Source organism: Pituophis catenifer, unplaced genomic scaffold, assembly GCF_029215685.1.
Source record: "Pituophis catenifer annectens isolate HBS135680 unplaced genomic scaffold, rPitCat1.0.hap2 SCAF_1, whole genome shotgun sequence".
Taxonomy (NCBI): Eukaryota; Metazoa; Chordata; class Lepidosauria; order Squamata; family Colubridae; genus Pituophis; species Pituophis catenifer.
Window position 1 is genome coordinate 58,276,666 of NW_027256881.1, and position 15,686 is coordinate 58,292,351.

General features: G+C 34.9%; 1 protein-coding gene across 1 annotated transcript in view; it reads right to left on the reverse strand.

Moving 5' to 3' along the window:
* The window catches only part of DNAH8 (dynein axonemal heavy chain 8), a 131,023-nt gene that overhangs the window by 105,361 nt on the left and 9,976 nt on the right, over positions 1 to 15,686 (reverse strand). The window contains exons 7-19 of the mRNA XM_070949873.1: positions 15,445 to 15,546; positions 14,584 to 14,730; positions 13,305 to 13,502; positions 11,728 to 11,804; positions 10,855 to 10,954; positions 9,366 to 9,485; positions 7,518 to 7,653; positions 7,233 to 7,420; positions 6,426 to 6,506; positions 3,963 to 4,079; positions 3,444 to 3,560; positions 2,102 to 2,246; positions 391 to 506 (exon numbers count right to left, since the gene is read on the reverse strand). Coding sequence (XP_070805974.1) covers positions 391 to 506; positions 2,102 to 2,246; positions 3,444 to 3,560; positions 3,963 to 4,079; positions 6,426 to 6,506; positions 7,233 to 7,420; positions 7,518 to 7,653; positions 9,366 to 9,485; positions 10,855 to 10,954; positions 11,728 to 11,804; positions 13,305 to 13,502; positions 14,584 to 14,730; positions 15,445 to 15,546 — 1,644 coding nt within the window. The remainder of the gene's footprint in view (positions 1 to 390; positions 507 to 2,101; positions 2,247 to 3,443; positions 3,561 to 3,962; positions 4,080 to 6,425; positions 6,507 to 7,232; positions 7,421 to 7,517; positions 7,654 to 9,365; positions 9,486 to 10,854; positions 10,955 to 11,727; positions 11,805 to 13,304; positions 13,503 to 14,583; positions 14,731 to 15,444; positions 15,547 to 15,686) is intronic.

The window sequence follows — 15,686 nt, forward strand, 5'->3', positions numbered from 1 at the left end:
AAGCATGGATCTAAGTGATTACTTAGAAGGTATTGTCAGGAAGGAGCCCCAGACATATACTTTCTTCTCCTTGTTTTTATATTGGCCAGGATGAAGTCGAGAATTAAGTCTCACCAAGTGAAAATTGGATGAAAAGTTTCTAGCAAAAGTGAAGGAAGGGATGGTTTCAGCACCCCTTTGCCACTTTTTTATTTTAAATCATACTGTACCAGCAAGATAATTCTGCATTAAATTTGTCTATAATTTTGTTCAATTAAAGCAGTTTCACAAGATGAAATATCATATTGGAAAGTTAGAAGGACATTCAACAATTATCCTAATAAATAGTGCAATTGTTTTTAAATTCTTTCCATTATTTCAGTAGTTCAATACCGGTAGGAGATATAATACCTTTTTAAACTCATCCTCTTTTTCACTGTCCTCAGCTTCTTCACTACTAATCATAATTGAAGACCCTGAAGATAGTCTCTCTTCTTCTCCACCTCCAAATGCTACATGTTTTCCTTCTATTGCAAATAAAAGAGAAGTGAATTCATTCAATCAACCGCCGTGTGCATAAATTCATATAGTAAATATTGTGGGAGATTTTGCCTCCATTTACACATTCAATCTAAGGAATCCACAGAATCCTAAATAGGCAGAGCTCAATACATATTGCTCCTATTGGTAGTCAGTTAAGTGACAATTCAGATTTATTGGTCATCTTTGACATGAGCATTGATGTAAATGTTAAGAGAAACATAAAACTGGGGCAGCAACCACAGAGGAACAGTTGATTCTACACCTAAGAAAGGAAAACCCAAATGATTCTACTTCTGCACTTGATGACTTAGGCACAGAGCTTATAAATATAATAACTAGTATTATATTGTTAATTTTTTTTAAAAAAGGTGAATTTTTTTTACACAAACTTTGTATCCAATAATATGACATAAAACCCTGCATTTGGAAGATAGCCTGTTCCTCTTAATTGGGACCAGCACAGCCTGTAGACACTGAGACTTGACAATTCACCTTGTCAGACTGGGGTTAAGATGTATACCTGGCTGTCTTTGATATACTGATGATAACCCGACTCAAAATTAATGAATGTCCTCACCTATCAATCTCAGGCAAATATTAAACAAGAGCATTGGCCCTGATCCACCCTGAATTTCAGAGTTTTCTAGCTCAGTTTCTTCCATCCACTGCCTGCCAACACTAGTCAGAGAGCACCAGAATATTATTCATCCCATCTTAATTGCCATAAGTAGTCCAGAAAGATATCATGATTTTCCATAACTATGTGCCAGTTGTGCTCTTTCTACTTGAGCTGTATTTTCAGACTTGCAAGGTTGACGTCAGCCTTGCGAGGTAGTCCAGATAAGAAACTTAACCAGAAGTACTAGCTCTACTTTATTATAAGGTTACATTAACAGAATCTTATAGATTCTGAAAATACATCTTTCCCTCCTTTGGGACATAGGATCAATCCTTGAGGTTCTGGTCATCACTGCATACTGAATGTCCAATTCACATTTACAACATTGCAGGGAGCCGAGGTCACATGATTGCCATTTGTGATCTTCTCTGCAAGCTCCCCACAAGAAAAATCAATGGGGAAGCCAGCCAGAAAAGTTGCAAGTCATTCTGATAAATCCCCCAGGCTTACCCATGCTTGCACCTCACACTGCACCCTCTATTTCCTGGTGTTCCTGTGCTTATGCAATGCTGCGCCCTCCATTCCGTGCACTTTCTGCACTCACACAACACCACACCCTCCCACCCCATGGCCTTCCTGTGCTCACACAGTGCTGCAGCAGTCACCTCCTAAAGCCTCCCTCCCAAATTCCTACAGCATCCCAGGATTTCTTACCTCAGTATACTGCCAGATAAACAATTAAGCTTCTATTAAATACAAGCCAGAATTAATATATTTCCAGGCAGCAAAACCTCATGTTCTAATGACTTATAATAAAGAGTGTATTCCTTGTTATACTTCCAAAATTAGAATTACAAAAAAATACTATCAATTATTAAAATCACTATAAATAAATAGAAAAAGTCTTGATGATGATAGTTAAATTCTTAAAGATGACGGGAACCATAAATAAATAAATACCTGGTGATTGAAATTTTTTGGGTGCTGGCTTTTTAACATGTTTAACTTCATAAATGTGCTCAAATATTGATATGAGTTCTTGTACAGCATCTTCTATATGCCTACTTTTATTGTTTAATATTTCAGCCCATTCCTTTGTGTGTACCTGTTTAAATACAATCACAGCATTTTATTTATTTTACTAGACTTTTATGTAGTTTTAATCATTGACTGGACAACTTAAACACTTTATGCACATAAACAAGATTAAAACAACCAAGCTCCAAGTTGTCCTTCTCAGCAACATTAACACAGATAACCTATGCTGGGGAAGAAAAACAACTGATATAATCAATATTCATATGCAGGAAAAATCTCCCTCAAAGCCAGACATGACTGAATTCCAAGTGTGATAAGGCAAATTAAGCATTCAGTGAGATGCTATTCCAGAATAAAGTGCCATGGTCATTCATGGACCTAGAGGGAAGCCACTCTTCCTTGTCTAACTGGGCAGGTAGAAACTATTGGGATAAGTCAGTCTGAGATATCTTCACCCTGTTCTCTGAAGGGCACTATAGGTGACATTCAGTGAACATGGAAGCCAAGTGCAGCTCTTGAAATAGATAAGATACATGAGCGAACAAAGGAAAGCCCGTAATTATTTGAGCTGCTCTATTCAGAACCAGCTACAGTTTCTAGTGGCTTTCAAGAGCAGCTCAATGTACAGTACATATCTTAGTTACGTCCAATCCCAAATTGGAGCTAACTAAGGCACAAGCAGTTTACATGTACCTATACTAAGTCATGTATTATTTCTACATAGTATAGTCTGATACTGAAGCTCTTCAACTTACCTAGATCACTTTTGTGGATGAAGCATCAATGATTTCATATTTACTAGTACAATTATTTTCTGCTATTTGGAATATAAGGTTTTCAAAACATGAATAGCAGTTATGTACTTGAAATAAATAATAATTAGAACTGTGTGGTAAATTCAGAGGAACTGCTATTAACAAGCTGAAGCAGGTTCTTTAAGACTGAATGTATAATCACAGAAGGTGAAATGAATATCCTACAAGGTAAATTTCTGCAGTTATTCAGCACTTTAAAGCACTGGTCTTTCATCAACAGAGATGAATGAAGTTTACATAAATCTAGAAAATATAAATTTCAAGCAAATCAATAAACCTAAAAGAGAAACATGCTGGTATATAATCTGCTTGCCATCTTGTGAAGTATGAAAAATATAATTCTTTAGAATTCTAAAGAAATATTTAAAAATTATCATAGTTAAATATCTAAAATTTGATTATATGCACATATGCTCACCAACAGAAGAGTGGCTAAAAACCTTGGTTACCTCATTGCGTGCCAGTAAGTCCTCCACTTTTGTTGCACTTTCTGGTAGTATCAGCAGCAGAGTATTTGATATGTCCTTCAGTGTTAAATCAATCTGCATTTCACACAAATCATTAATCTGTATTAAAGAAAAGATTGTTAATCAATTCCTTGCTAGGATTACACAAACATTTTGCTTTAAATTTTTTTTAAAAAACATAAACTTGGGGGTGATAAGAAGCCCTACTAGAAAAACATATAGCATGATTAATCAATTAGATTAAGTTAAAATAAGATTAAAATTAAAAAGCTGTACAAATCCATACAACATAAAAGATTCGTCTATGCTCCAATCCTTCAATAAGACTGTAACTTAATTATATTAAATAACAATACAGTAAATTAATTGTACTGTTCTTTCAGTCTTATGAAACTTTGCAAATCTGAATTTGAATTAAGCTGTAGAGCCAACATTCAGCAACAGAATGCATACTTTGCATTCTTGGGGCCCAATTTCAATCCTTGATACCACTAAATATACCTTTTTCAAAAGCTGATTAAACATTTTCATAACTTCATCAACGTCCTGAAAGAAGCTATTTAATGTCAGAGAAGACCAAGTTAAAACAGTAAGCCCTTGCCTCAGTACAGATTCCACCTAGTAAAAGGAGAAGGGGAAAAAGAATTATTAGGACTATAGTAAATTTTTAGCATCTCATAGATTATACTGCACTAAACACCCTCACTGATAGATCCAGATGAGTTTCAGAGGGAGATGGTGGTATGCCTGTCAGTTTGCCACAGTCCAACTGAGGCCTTGGATACCATCTAGAACAGGAGAACTACCAAGGCCTTCAACCAAATTGAACCTATGCAACCTCTCCCTTCTCATGTATCCCATCATTCACCATGGAGGAAGGAACTGAGGGAGATGAAATGAAACAAAAAACATCTAGAGCATTGCTTATGCACAACAAGGGATAAACTTAACATACACAGGTTAGAACTGTTATGAAGGCCTACTTTGTGGTAGTAAAGGTGGCAAAGTGACAATAGTTCTTCACCCTTATTGTGTCTACAGACAGCCATCCCATGGTCCATGCTCAAAAATATAATTTTGGGTGGAGGGGATGTTGAGAGCCCCTTATAGGGCTATGTGGAATACAGTGCTCAACTCCTGTTAGATACATCACTCAAATTCATTCTCAGTTGGATGTTGGCCTTGTTGTAAGTCCCATGGAAGTCTTACCCTATTTTCTGGAAACAGTTTGAACATGTTGCACCTGAGAAAGTGGACAGGAACCTTGGGACTCTAAGATCAGCCATCTACTCTTTATATCCATGGCCCTTCTGCCTAATTAAAGTTGCTGGGAAGGGGATGTCATCTGGGTGGGTTCTGATAGTGGTGAATTCCTCCTTGGATGAGGAATTCATTCCTCTGCCTCTTAAGGAGTTGCTAGTACATCCTCTCTTCAAGAAACCATTGCTGGACCCCAATATAATGAACAATTTTATCCAATATCTTTTGGGGTGGGGACATAATAGAGAAGGTGGTTGTGTACAGCTTTAGAGGACCCTAGATGAAGCAGATTATCTAGATTCCTTTCAATTAGTAGTGAGGCCTGAATATGGGATAGTAACAACATTGGTCATGCTTTCAGATGATCTCTCGGATAAGGGTTGTGCATCCATTCTTGCTTTCCTTGACCTTTCAGTGGCTTTAGATACCATTGATCATGGTTTCTGCTCTGTTTTAAGCTTCAAACACATACAAACACTCACACATACTAAAAGTAAAACCATAGGTGCTTTAAATAGAGAGTATCTTCTAAGGTATCTTGAATGTTGACATTTCAACTGTACAGAATTTCAATACACTCCTTCCACCTTTTTTATTTTTTTTCTAATCAGCAAGTACTTGTCTATTGAAGTACTTGAGTATAAAATTTGATGTTGGAATCTCCTTTGGAGCTCAGTGATCTTTTGGAAGATTTTCCGTGTTTTTCCATTTCTCTTCAATGGCTTTACAGATGTTATTATAATATTTCTTCTGCCACTTCTTACAACTCTCTGAAATCTTTTGTCAAGTTGCTTCCCGACACTTCTATTTACATAGTTTATATAGCAAAAGGTATTTATTTCTGGTTTTCATAAATACATTTTGTCCAAAATGAACATTGTAAAATTTAAAACAATTTTCACACAAATATAAAGTACAAAGATAAAGCAATCTATTAAAACTTTTAACTTTAACTTTTTTACCAGTAATGGCATAGTAAAAGAGATAGGGCAGCATCCTAGAAAATACACTGCAACTGTCAAGACATAATGTAATCAAGAGATGAATATCTGTATACATAATAGGCAATTTGTTACACTTTGAGTCATCATTTCAGAGATATTTCCTTACATAAACAGAGAAATGGAATGATTATGGATGGGTAAAAAAGCAGCAGGAATGGGGCAACTTTCAACTTAGTGCAGCTTCCCAATTTAGTTTCCTTGTGGGAAGCTGCCTGGGAGCATCAGAAATCTCCCTCCCTCCCTTCTCTGCTTTCTTCCCTTTTTCCCTCTCTTCCTCCCTTCCCCTTGTTTCCTTCCCTTTCTTCCAGTCAGACTGTCATTATCCTCCTTCCTCCCTTTTCCTCCCTCTCTTCTCTTGCCTTCCATATCCTTTCGAGAAGGAAGGTGAGTGGCTGCTGCTGGGTTGGGGAAGGAGAGAGGGATTGTGAGACTGACTGGGAAATTGTCACAGAACGTTGAAAATGAAGATCACATGATTGCAGCAGCAGCAGTGCACCAGTATACCAGTAACCAGTAGCACTGAAGTAGCCACAATTTTCCCAAATTTTATTTCCTTGAGAGTCAAGGATGCTGGATTTTGGACATATTCTGTAAATTAGGCTATTTGAGGTATCTTAGTTCAAAAATTGCACCACTTCTCACAGTTAACAATCATGACAACGAGAGTTTTAGTAGTATATAGATAGATATCCTAATATACCTTCTTCATTTTAGGTCCCATCAAGTTGACAAACACTGTTGGAACTTCTTGGCACAAATTTTCATAGCAGTGTAGAATGTTCTGTGAATTAAAATAAATGTTCAGGATTTAACTTAATATGAATAGAAATTAAAATATATAATGAATTTCCTAAAGCCTTCAGCCTAGGCAGATTTCTGTGTAAAAACATACATTTTTTTAAAAAAAAATAAAATCTATAATCTTCTGGAGCAAGCTTCGGCTATATATAGTCAATTCATGAATACCTAGTCAAGATATAATGCATATAATTTTCAACATTATATTGCACTGCTCTGAATAGCATTAAAGGTATTCATGAACATATCCAATGATGAGAAATTCCTTACAGCATCAAAGCAACAAATATTGAAAAGCTGAAAAACCACTCTCTCTACTAGTTTAATGACCTCTTCCCCAGGAGCAATCCTGACATATCTGCCTCTTTTTACTGTATTTTAAAAAAGCTTCAAGATTTCTAACTGTCATGATTTGAACTCTGTATTCATGTATGAATTTTATTACTGAGCTATTCTGACATTTTTTTTACAGATACACATTTCTCAATTAAATGTCAGTTGAATAAGATTGCTCCTCCTTCCTGGCAATACATGCCTATCCCAGCAAAATGTAATTTACAATTAAAGTATTACCTTGGCCCCTTTTGGGGTTTTCTTTTTATTTGCCTCTCTTGCTCATATGCTCAACATATATCATAAAGTCTCCTTAATGTATATTTTACATCAAGATAAGTATTTGTTTGAAAAATCAACATACTTCTTTACCTACCTCCAAGCATAATTTGTTTCCTTTTACTTCTCCTTCAATTTTGACTATCCTCTTTGCCTGCTCTGGTACCTCTAGGCCCATTTTTATCATACATTTTGTTTCTCGAACAATCTCTAAAATCTTGGGATCAAAATTTACCAGTAGCTTTCCAGTTTCAGGGTGACGTACCAATAGTGTAACCTGCATTGCTAAAGTCAAATATTGTAATTAGAGATATTTCCCCAAACTAATGAGACAGCATAATGGTATTATTCAATAGAGTTTGCAACAGATTAAATGGCTTACCATACTCTAACTGTGAAATCTCTTTCATCCATGCTGTGTGATAAAGTACTTCAAACTCTACCAATACATAGGAAATTTTATTATATAATCGAACAACTGCTTTTCCTTCCACACTTGCCAAGATGTCTGAGTTTTTCTGTTAAAATAATGATAACGAAAGAGCTACATATTTAAAATGTAGGTGAATAAAATACTTCTGCTTTTACTAAAGAGTACATTCAGAATTCCTATCTCTCAAATTTACCTGTAATCTTGCAATGTTTGCATTTGAAAAACCCTTTCAATATTTTATATATGCCAGAAGTTCACACCATTTCTTCTACAAATAGCATCACAAATTAAATTCAAATAAATACCTAACAGTGAGAAACATAAGCATTTTTAATGGGTAAAAGTGCTTCCTGGAGGAATATTTAAGGAAATCCAGTGAAATTTAAGTTGCGTGGGTGTGTTCCAATTTGCACTAAAACAAAATAAAAATTATACTTGTCCCAGGTCTTTTGAGACCTAAGAACCAATACAAATATTAAGCTGGTTAATAAGAGACAAATCAAGAGCCTGGATTGCTTTTATCAGTTTAACGAGAGCATGTGGTCTCCAGAATGAGTATGGCACACATTAATTTATCTAGGAAAAAGAGGTTGCACTTCCCATTGTGGGATATGAAAAGCAGGAATAGAATAACCATCTGTTGGAGTGGCTTTAATTTGGATTCATTTATTGCCTTGCAGGTTGGGACTCAGTGGCCTATGAGGCACCTTTGAAATGTGTAATTCCATGTGGAATCTATCATATATAATAGAAAGCATGGGCAAAGGATCATCTTCAGCATGATCATAGAACAAGGAGGGAAAGTTTAAGCCTTTTCTTCTTAGCCAGAATCACAATGAAGTAAAATTCATTCCAAACTAATATTAAGAGGAAAAAACAATTCCATGGGTGTCACTCAGAGGCAATTTTGTAAGACTAATAACTGCATTGAGGGATGGCAGCTTTTCAGCACAATTAAAGATAACAAGAGGTGGACACTGCAGGGTCATTCAAAATTGTTCCTCTCTCCCTTGCTTTGAAACATGTTTTCACAAAACTGTAGAAAATAGGGAGCTTGTTGGATTAGGGAAGTAAAACTTTGGAACAAGATGGTTTACTGGAGCTTCTTTATTGCATCTGCCAAAGAAGACATGACTACCTAGCAAGCTGGAAGTCTGAAAAGAAGTCCGTATTAAGGGGTGATGATATTCTGCAATATTCTGTTGCATAATCAATGCAATTTATTACCCCAGTGTAAGAAGAAAAATCATCCAAATCTATGTGAGAATAGCAGTCCTTCCTATCTGAAATGCTGATTTTCACATGCAATCAATTTTTAATGAGAAATAATTTGGACAAAAACAACTACGACTATTAATCATACAGCGATTCTAACAGTGTCTAGCACTGTCCTAAACATCAAATCTGCTGGGCTTGGCTGTCTGAAGAGATGCCTGACAAAAGGGAATCTCTGCAGACATAAGGAAAACAAAACCACACGCATAAAACATTTTATTGGCATTTTCTAGCAGCTATAATTTAAACACCATGGTTAATATGGTTCTGTTGAAACTGAGTGGAAACTACCAGTAGATAGGAGGGACATTGCTTTCAAAGCAATTAAACATTGCCCTCTACAGGATATTCTAAATCATTTTACCTACATTCATAGCCAGCAGCACTAATATGGAAAGACTGTGAAGAAGATAGAAGAAACAAGATAATAACAAGCAGTATTCTCACTGGACTATGAAATATATTTTGAAAATCATGTGTCAACTTTGTCGTTTACCAATAGGTGGGTGATGACAAACTTACATAAAAATAGTTGATTGGCTCACTTATACGTCTGAACAGTTGTCTCACCCACAGTATCTTTCCTGCTACCGGTGGCATGTTTCGAGCCAGGGGAGGATTATCCTTTTGTACCTGATAAAGCTATGATAAAACAAAGTCAAGTGTCAAATGAGAATGCCATTAGTACTTGAGTTACAAGTCACTCCAGAAGCATCTGCATAGGAAGGAATGTAATATATGAGACTAAACCTCTACAGTTTGATGGCCTACAGAAAGAATATTTGCAAGAATATTTGCAAGAATTTCCAACACGCAATGGAGAGCAGCAGGTTGGAAGAAGTTGGATTAGACCATTTTAGCTATTCCAGACTAATCAGGTATAATTTTCAGTAAGGGAATAAAAAGGAGAGGAAGGCAAGCTTGCAAGTGAAACATTATATATTAGAGCTAATTTACTTGCTAATAACTATGAGAATGGAAAGCCACCTCAACTCTCTCTTTCTGCATTATAAATAGCTTTGAAAGTATATAAGATTTGTTCTCTTTTCCAGCTGTTTTTTTTTATTAATAATCTTTTTAATGCTAATCAACCCTGTTGGCATTTCCAAAGTAGGCAATATGAAATTAACATCTATAATATACACAATGAAGTACATTATAGACATTTCAATGCTTCTCTGCCTGTTCTATTGCATTCACAATTTTAGATCTCATTACTAGAAGTGAAGTCTGTGAAAGCAAATTAGATCATTATTATCTTTTTAATTATTTTTGTCTTTGAATAACTGCACAAATAGCTAATGCATCTATAGGTGGTACTTGTTTAATGAACACTCGTTCAGTGATTGTTCAAATTTACAATGGTGCTGAATGAGTAGTAGTTATAGCTGGTCTCCAATTGTTTACAATCAACACATTTCCAAGGTCACATGATTGCCACTTGCATTTTTTTTGCCAGCTTCCGACAAACAAAGGCAATGCGGAAATCCATAGGTGATCAAAAATGGCAACATGTGACATCCTTGTCACATGGTGATTTACTTAACAATGGCAACTAGAAATGTCAGAATTTTTTCGTTAAGTGGTGCAGTCATCTGACATACTTTATAACTGTGTTGCTTAGCAACAGAAATGCCAAACTCAATTGCCATTGTTAAGTGAGGACTACTGTATAGTGCCTTTTTAAAAGATATGTGCAATGTAGTTTACAATTTTAAAAGCAAATCTACCATTTGATTGTGCAGACTGTTCATATTTTATAAAGTTTTTGTCTTTATTATTTATTTATATTAATATTGAATTACTTCTTCTCTTCCACGAGATGTCCCTTGTATAAAACACTATCAAAGAAAAAAAAGATATATGTTTAACAACCCCACATGACTTACTACAATTTGTCTCAATGGAGTTAAAGTAAGTTCCACAAAATTATCACTTAAAACTGATTCTTCCAACAAGAAAACCTGTTCAAATGAACAGATTCTATTCAGTATAAACATACACTAAATACCTTCTTAGTTGATTCAAGTTCGGCAACATAGTGCTGAAGAATACGCCCGATTGTATATGCAATTTCATTCTGAAGACATGGCATGTTCAATTTCTGAAACCTACAGAGTTCATATTCAAATACATAAAGGTATAGAATATGATACTGTTAATATAATCAAACTGAAATAAAGTTTTTTTAATTTCAAATGATGCAAAGTAGGCTATAAGAACAGTAAACACTATGCTTCCAGAAGATCAACTGAATTGATTTGTTGTAATAAAATCCACAAAGATCTTATCACATTATATTGATAAAGACAATTATTACAGCATCCAGATTGTTCTTTTCAAAGGAAGCTGTCAGTTTGTTAGCTATGCTAATCATAATTATGGAGGAGTATCTGATAGGAACTACAAGCATCAACATAACCTTGAAAGACAAAGACTTAGAATTTTGTGTAATTACTTCAATTTTTGCAGCTAATATCTGGTAGTTTTTATTATGTGTTCTTTAAAAAATATATACATAGTAGTTGTGGTGGAAGTTCAACAAGCATTGGAGGTTCAGGAAAACAGAACAAATGAAAGAAAAGAAGCTGAAGAACATTAAAGACCAAAGAATACCTGATCAAAAAACAAACTTAAATTTTGCTATTGGGTTAGGTTTTTTCTACTACATATAATTTGTTAAATAATTATCTAACTTGCTCTAGCTGAAGGAATATAGTCTATTGTGCTACCCACCTACAAAAAAAATGGGAAATAAGATAATGTGGGACTGTCTTTGCTAGATCAACTGTGAAAAGAGACAGCACCTGCCTTTAATCTTTCAAATGGACATAAACGTAACTCTTTACCCAAGTGAAATGCTAATTTAAAATATTTGTTGTACCTCTGAAGCAGCTGGAGAGCATGCTGTGAAGATAAGATTTTTACAAAACAAGCACCCATAAATGTCTGTATTTGGACCTACAGAAAACAAAACAAAACTGAATATTAGTAATTCAGAAATCAACATTCCTTCCTAGAGAGTAAGACAGCCACAGAATAAGAATATAATATTTTTCACTTAAAGTCATTGTTTGAAGAAAGAACAACTTGAGGTAAATAGAGGTGGTAAGAATTTCCATTTCTAGGCCATACCATCCCTCCTTAAGAAACCCTCATCAGATCCCACCTGCCTAGAAACTTCTGTCCAGTCACTCACCTTCCTTTTAGGAAAGGTGGTGGAAAAAGTGATTGCTGCAGCTCCAGAGGTTCCTGGATGAAACAGATTATATGGAGCACTTTCAGTCAGGTTTCAGGCCAGTTATGGGATAGAAACAGCAATCTCTGTCAAGAGCAGGATGGAGGTATTGCATCCATTCTTGCCCTTCTTGACCTCTCAGTGGTTTTTGATAGCATAACTCATGGTATCCTTTTGGGTCAACTGGAGGATTTGGACTGGGTTACACAGTCTTGCACTGGTTCATTTTTTTTTCTCCAAGGCCATGTCTCAGTTGGTGTTGATAGACCATGAGAAGTCCAGCCTATAGCTGCTCCTCTATGGGATACTGCAGACTTTGTACTCTCCTTGTTCCTTTTTAACATCTATGTTGGGTGAAAACATCTGTCACCATGGCCTGAGCTATCATCAATATGCCAATGATTCTCAATTCTATATCTCTATCTTAGATGATCCAAGTGATGACATGATTGCCCTTTGTGGTGCCTGGAAGCTGTAAGGGTCTGTATGTGGGACAGTTGAACCCTGGCTATGAATGTGTAGTACCTCAGGTTTCAGAGGTTTATCATCTTTAATGGGTAGGGTTGCACTATCCCAGACAAACTGATATGCAACTTGGAGTCTCCTAGACTCACAACTCTTGATCAAAGAGCAGGTGGCATTCGTGACTAGAAGAGCCTTTGTACAACTTTATGTTGTACACCAGTTGCACCATTTTTTGGGTCATAAGGCTCAGTCACTCATGCTCTGGTCATCTCTCATTTGGATTACTACAATGTGCTCTTCATGGGGCTATCCTAGAAAAGTATATGAATGTTACAATTGGTTCAGAATGCAATGATATAAACAGCTTTGGAGGCACGTGTAACATCACTGTTACACAAGCTGCACTGGTTGCTGATTGGCTTCCGTGGCCAGTTTTAATGAATTGCTTATTACTATTAAGGCCATTTATGGGATGGGTCTAAGATATCTGAGTAGCCATCTTGCTAACTGTGAGTTGCCCAGTTTTAGGTATGAAATGGACAGCCATATACATATATAAAGTAAAATAAAATAACTTTATTCACTTAGCAAAATACTTTAAGCCTTATTGAAAAGCCACATAAACAGCTTGTCAAATCTGGGAGTTTAAGTACAGATCATCATGCTAACCAAGGAAACCACAACTTCACAGCCTGTCCTAATCTGAATTAATAACATTTTTCATATTTGAGTTGAATTGAGATATTTATGTGACCTACCTCTAAATTTTCAATTTTTGTCATGAAATCTGCAAAGTCTACATCGAATTCTGTTTTCCGTGGGTCAAGGATATCATATTTCTTCTTTTGAACACTTTGGTAGATATTTTTGAATTTAATTGCCATAATATCAATTCCTTCAATGGTAGACATATTCAGGGCAGAAAAAGTCTGAACAATCGTTATCATCTCAGTTATCTAAAATCAGAAAGGTTGTTTTTTTCAAATATTAACTATGGTTTCTTTTAATATTATATTTTTCTTAAATGAAAAGTCTTGCACAAAACCATCAGACATCAGATAAAAAAGGTACCCATTACTATACTGTAAATATTGAACACCTAAGATGACTTTATATTTTAAAATATTTTTTTCCTAGGAAAAAAATCCTCAACTTTATTTTTCAATTACAGCAATTACAAAGTATAGAGCCTAACTGATTTAAGTAATCTATGATTGACGACTATTGTCATATTTTATCTTAAGCCATCTTTTCAAAGTTATCCTTATATTTTCCGGTATTCTTAATCTGATTGTATGGTCATCCATTTCACCTAAGCAACTCTGGGCAGCTCATAAAAGGTTGAGGTTTGCTTGGTACCCAACATTCACTGAATTTAGTCAAATTCTAAAAACCAAACACTTCAAATATATTCTGTGCTCCTTGAGACAATGGAGGCCTTCTCTAGTGTCCAGAAGTAAGCAAGGATTTAATAAAGTTTATTCAGTCTCACATTTTGCTTTATTTTCTGCCTAATGGTTTCTTAAGTAAAGAGTTATTGTAAAAAGCTTGTCTTTGATAGTGGAAGTGATGGGACAAGTTATTTCTTTTTGGGCTTATTAATTCTTTTTCTTTCTTCCTACTAGTTTTCATTTTTTTAAATCAAACCTTATTAGGACTCTCATTCTTTGCCTGAAATCCTGCCATTTCCACTCTGAGCCATTTATTCATACATTGGATTACTAAATTACAACTATGAAAGACCAAGTTCAACTGAGCTATATCCTGAATCACCAAGTAGGCCCAAACCAAATTCTTTTTGTCTAGCTCTAGTATCTGTCTGTACTACTGTCAGTTGTTTCACAAGCCCTTGCTTGAAATAAACCAGGATGCTATTACATGGCTTTCTTCTCTAGCATACCAAAGAAGTTCCATATTTAAAAAGCAAACATTTTCAGTCATGAATTTTTATATCAATCTGAAATGTTACATCCTAAACCACAATGATAATTAAGAACAGGTTAGGCAAAAGACTGAGGTTTTCTAAAGAATACTTACTTTTTCTAGCCTTTTACAGAAAGCTTCGAATTTGCCAAAAATGTACATCTCAGATACTTCAAATGTCTTCTCCCCTGAAGTTTCCAAAATTTGTTTTCTTGTTTTATGAAAACTTTTCTGATATTCTTTAAACAAAAAAATACAGTCCTAAAATGTTAAAAAAAACCCAACATTATGTAGCAATTACTATCAGAGTGTAATTAGTAAGATTAGTTAGAGGCATAAGCCTTAGAGTGGATATACATTCAACTAATCTAATGTATGCATATAATTTACTGTAGGAAAAAGCCCACCATTTATGGATCTTTTACAAAGAGCTTTTCCAATTAGAACTTGATTTTAGGCTTGTATCTTCATAATTAATATTTTATCTGGTTTAATGCTGTCAACTGAAATATGAAGAAATCTAAATCTGTTTTAGATCATAGGAGCAAGCAGAAGCTTTTGAAGATAATTTTTTCTTAGCCTACATAATAAGGTTCCTATACTGATTGCTAATAATTTCCTGCTAATTAAGGGAAAATATTGACAAAATGCTCACTATTTTCTAATAATTCAAAATTGATTTCTTTTCATTTCCATGCATAAAAACTATGAAGTACAATGCTGGAGTAAATCTCCAGAGGCCTAATTAAGCAGAAAACTCCACATTGGTATTGTTTTTAATAAACAATCAGGTAAATTATGGCTTTGTATGAATTTTACTAATAACACTAATGAGGGTTCATGATAATAAGTTAGCTAACATGAAATCCAAAATCTTGTTTTATAGCAGTTATACATCATGCTAATCCCATTATAGGGATTCAGTAGGGAGCAGAAACAATACCACAGAAAATATATACAGCATTACAAACATACCTTAATTTTCTGAATTACTGTTGGAGTATCCTGTTCCCATACACGGCTAAATCCTCCATCAGTAATATATGCTTTACATGCTGTGACCATCTGATTTGTAACCTATTGTATTTTTTAAAAGGAAAAAACATACATAATTTTTTACATCAAAGTTCAGCATTTTGCACGTTTCCAGAACTTTGTATATAGCTAGTTATTTAGATATGTTCTCCCATTAACAGTAAAAAAAAAAAAAATGCCCA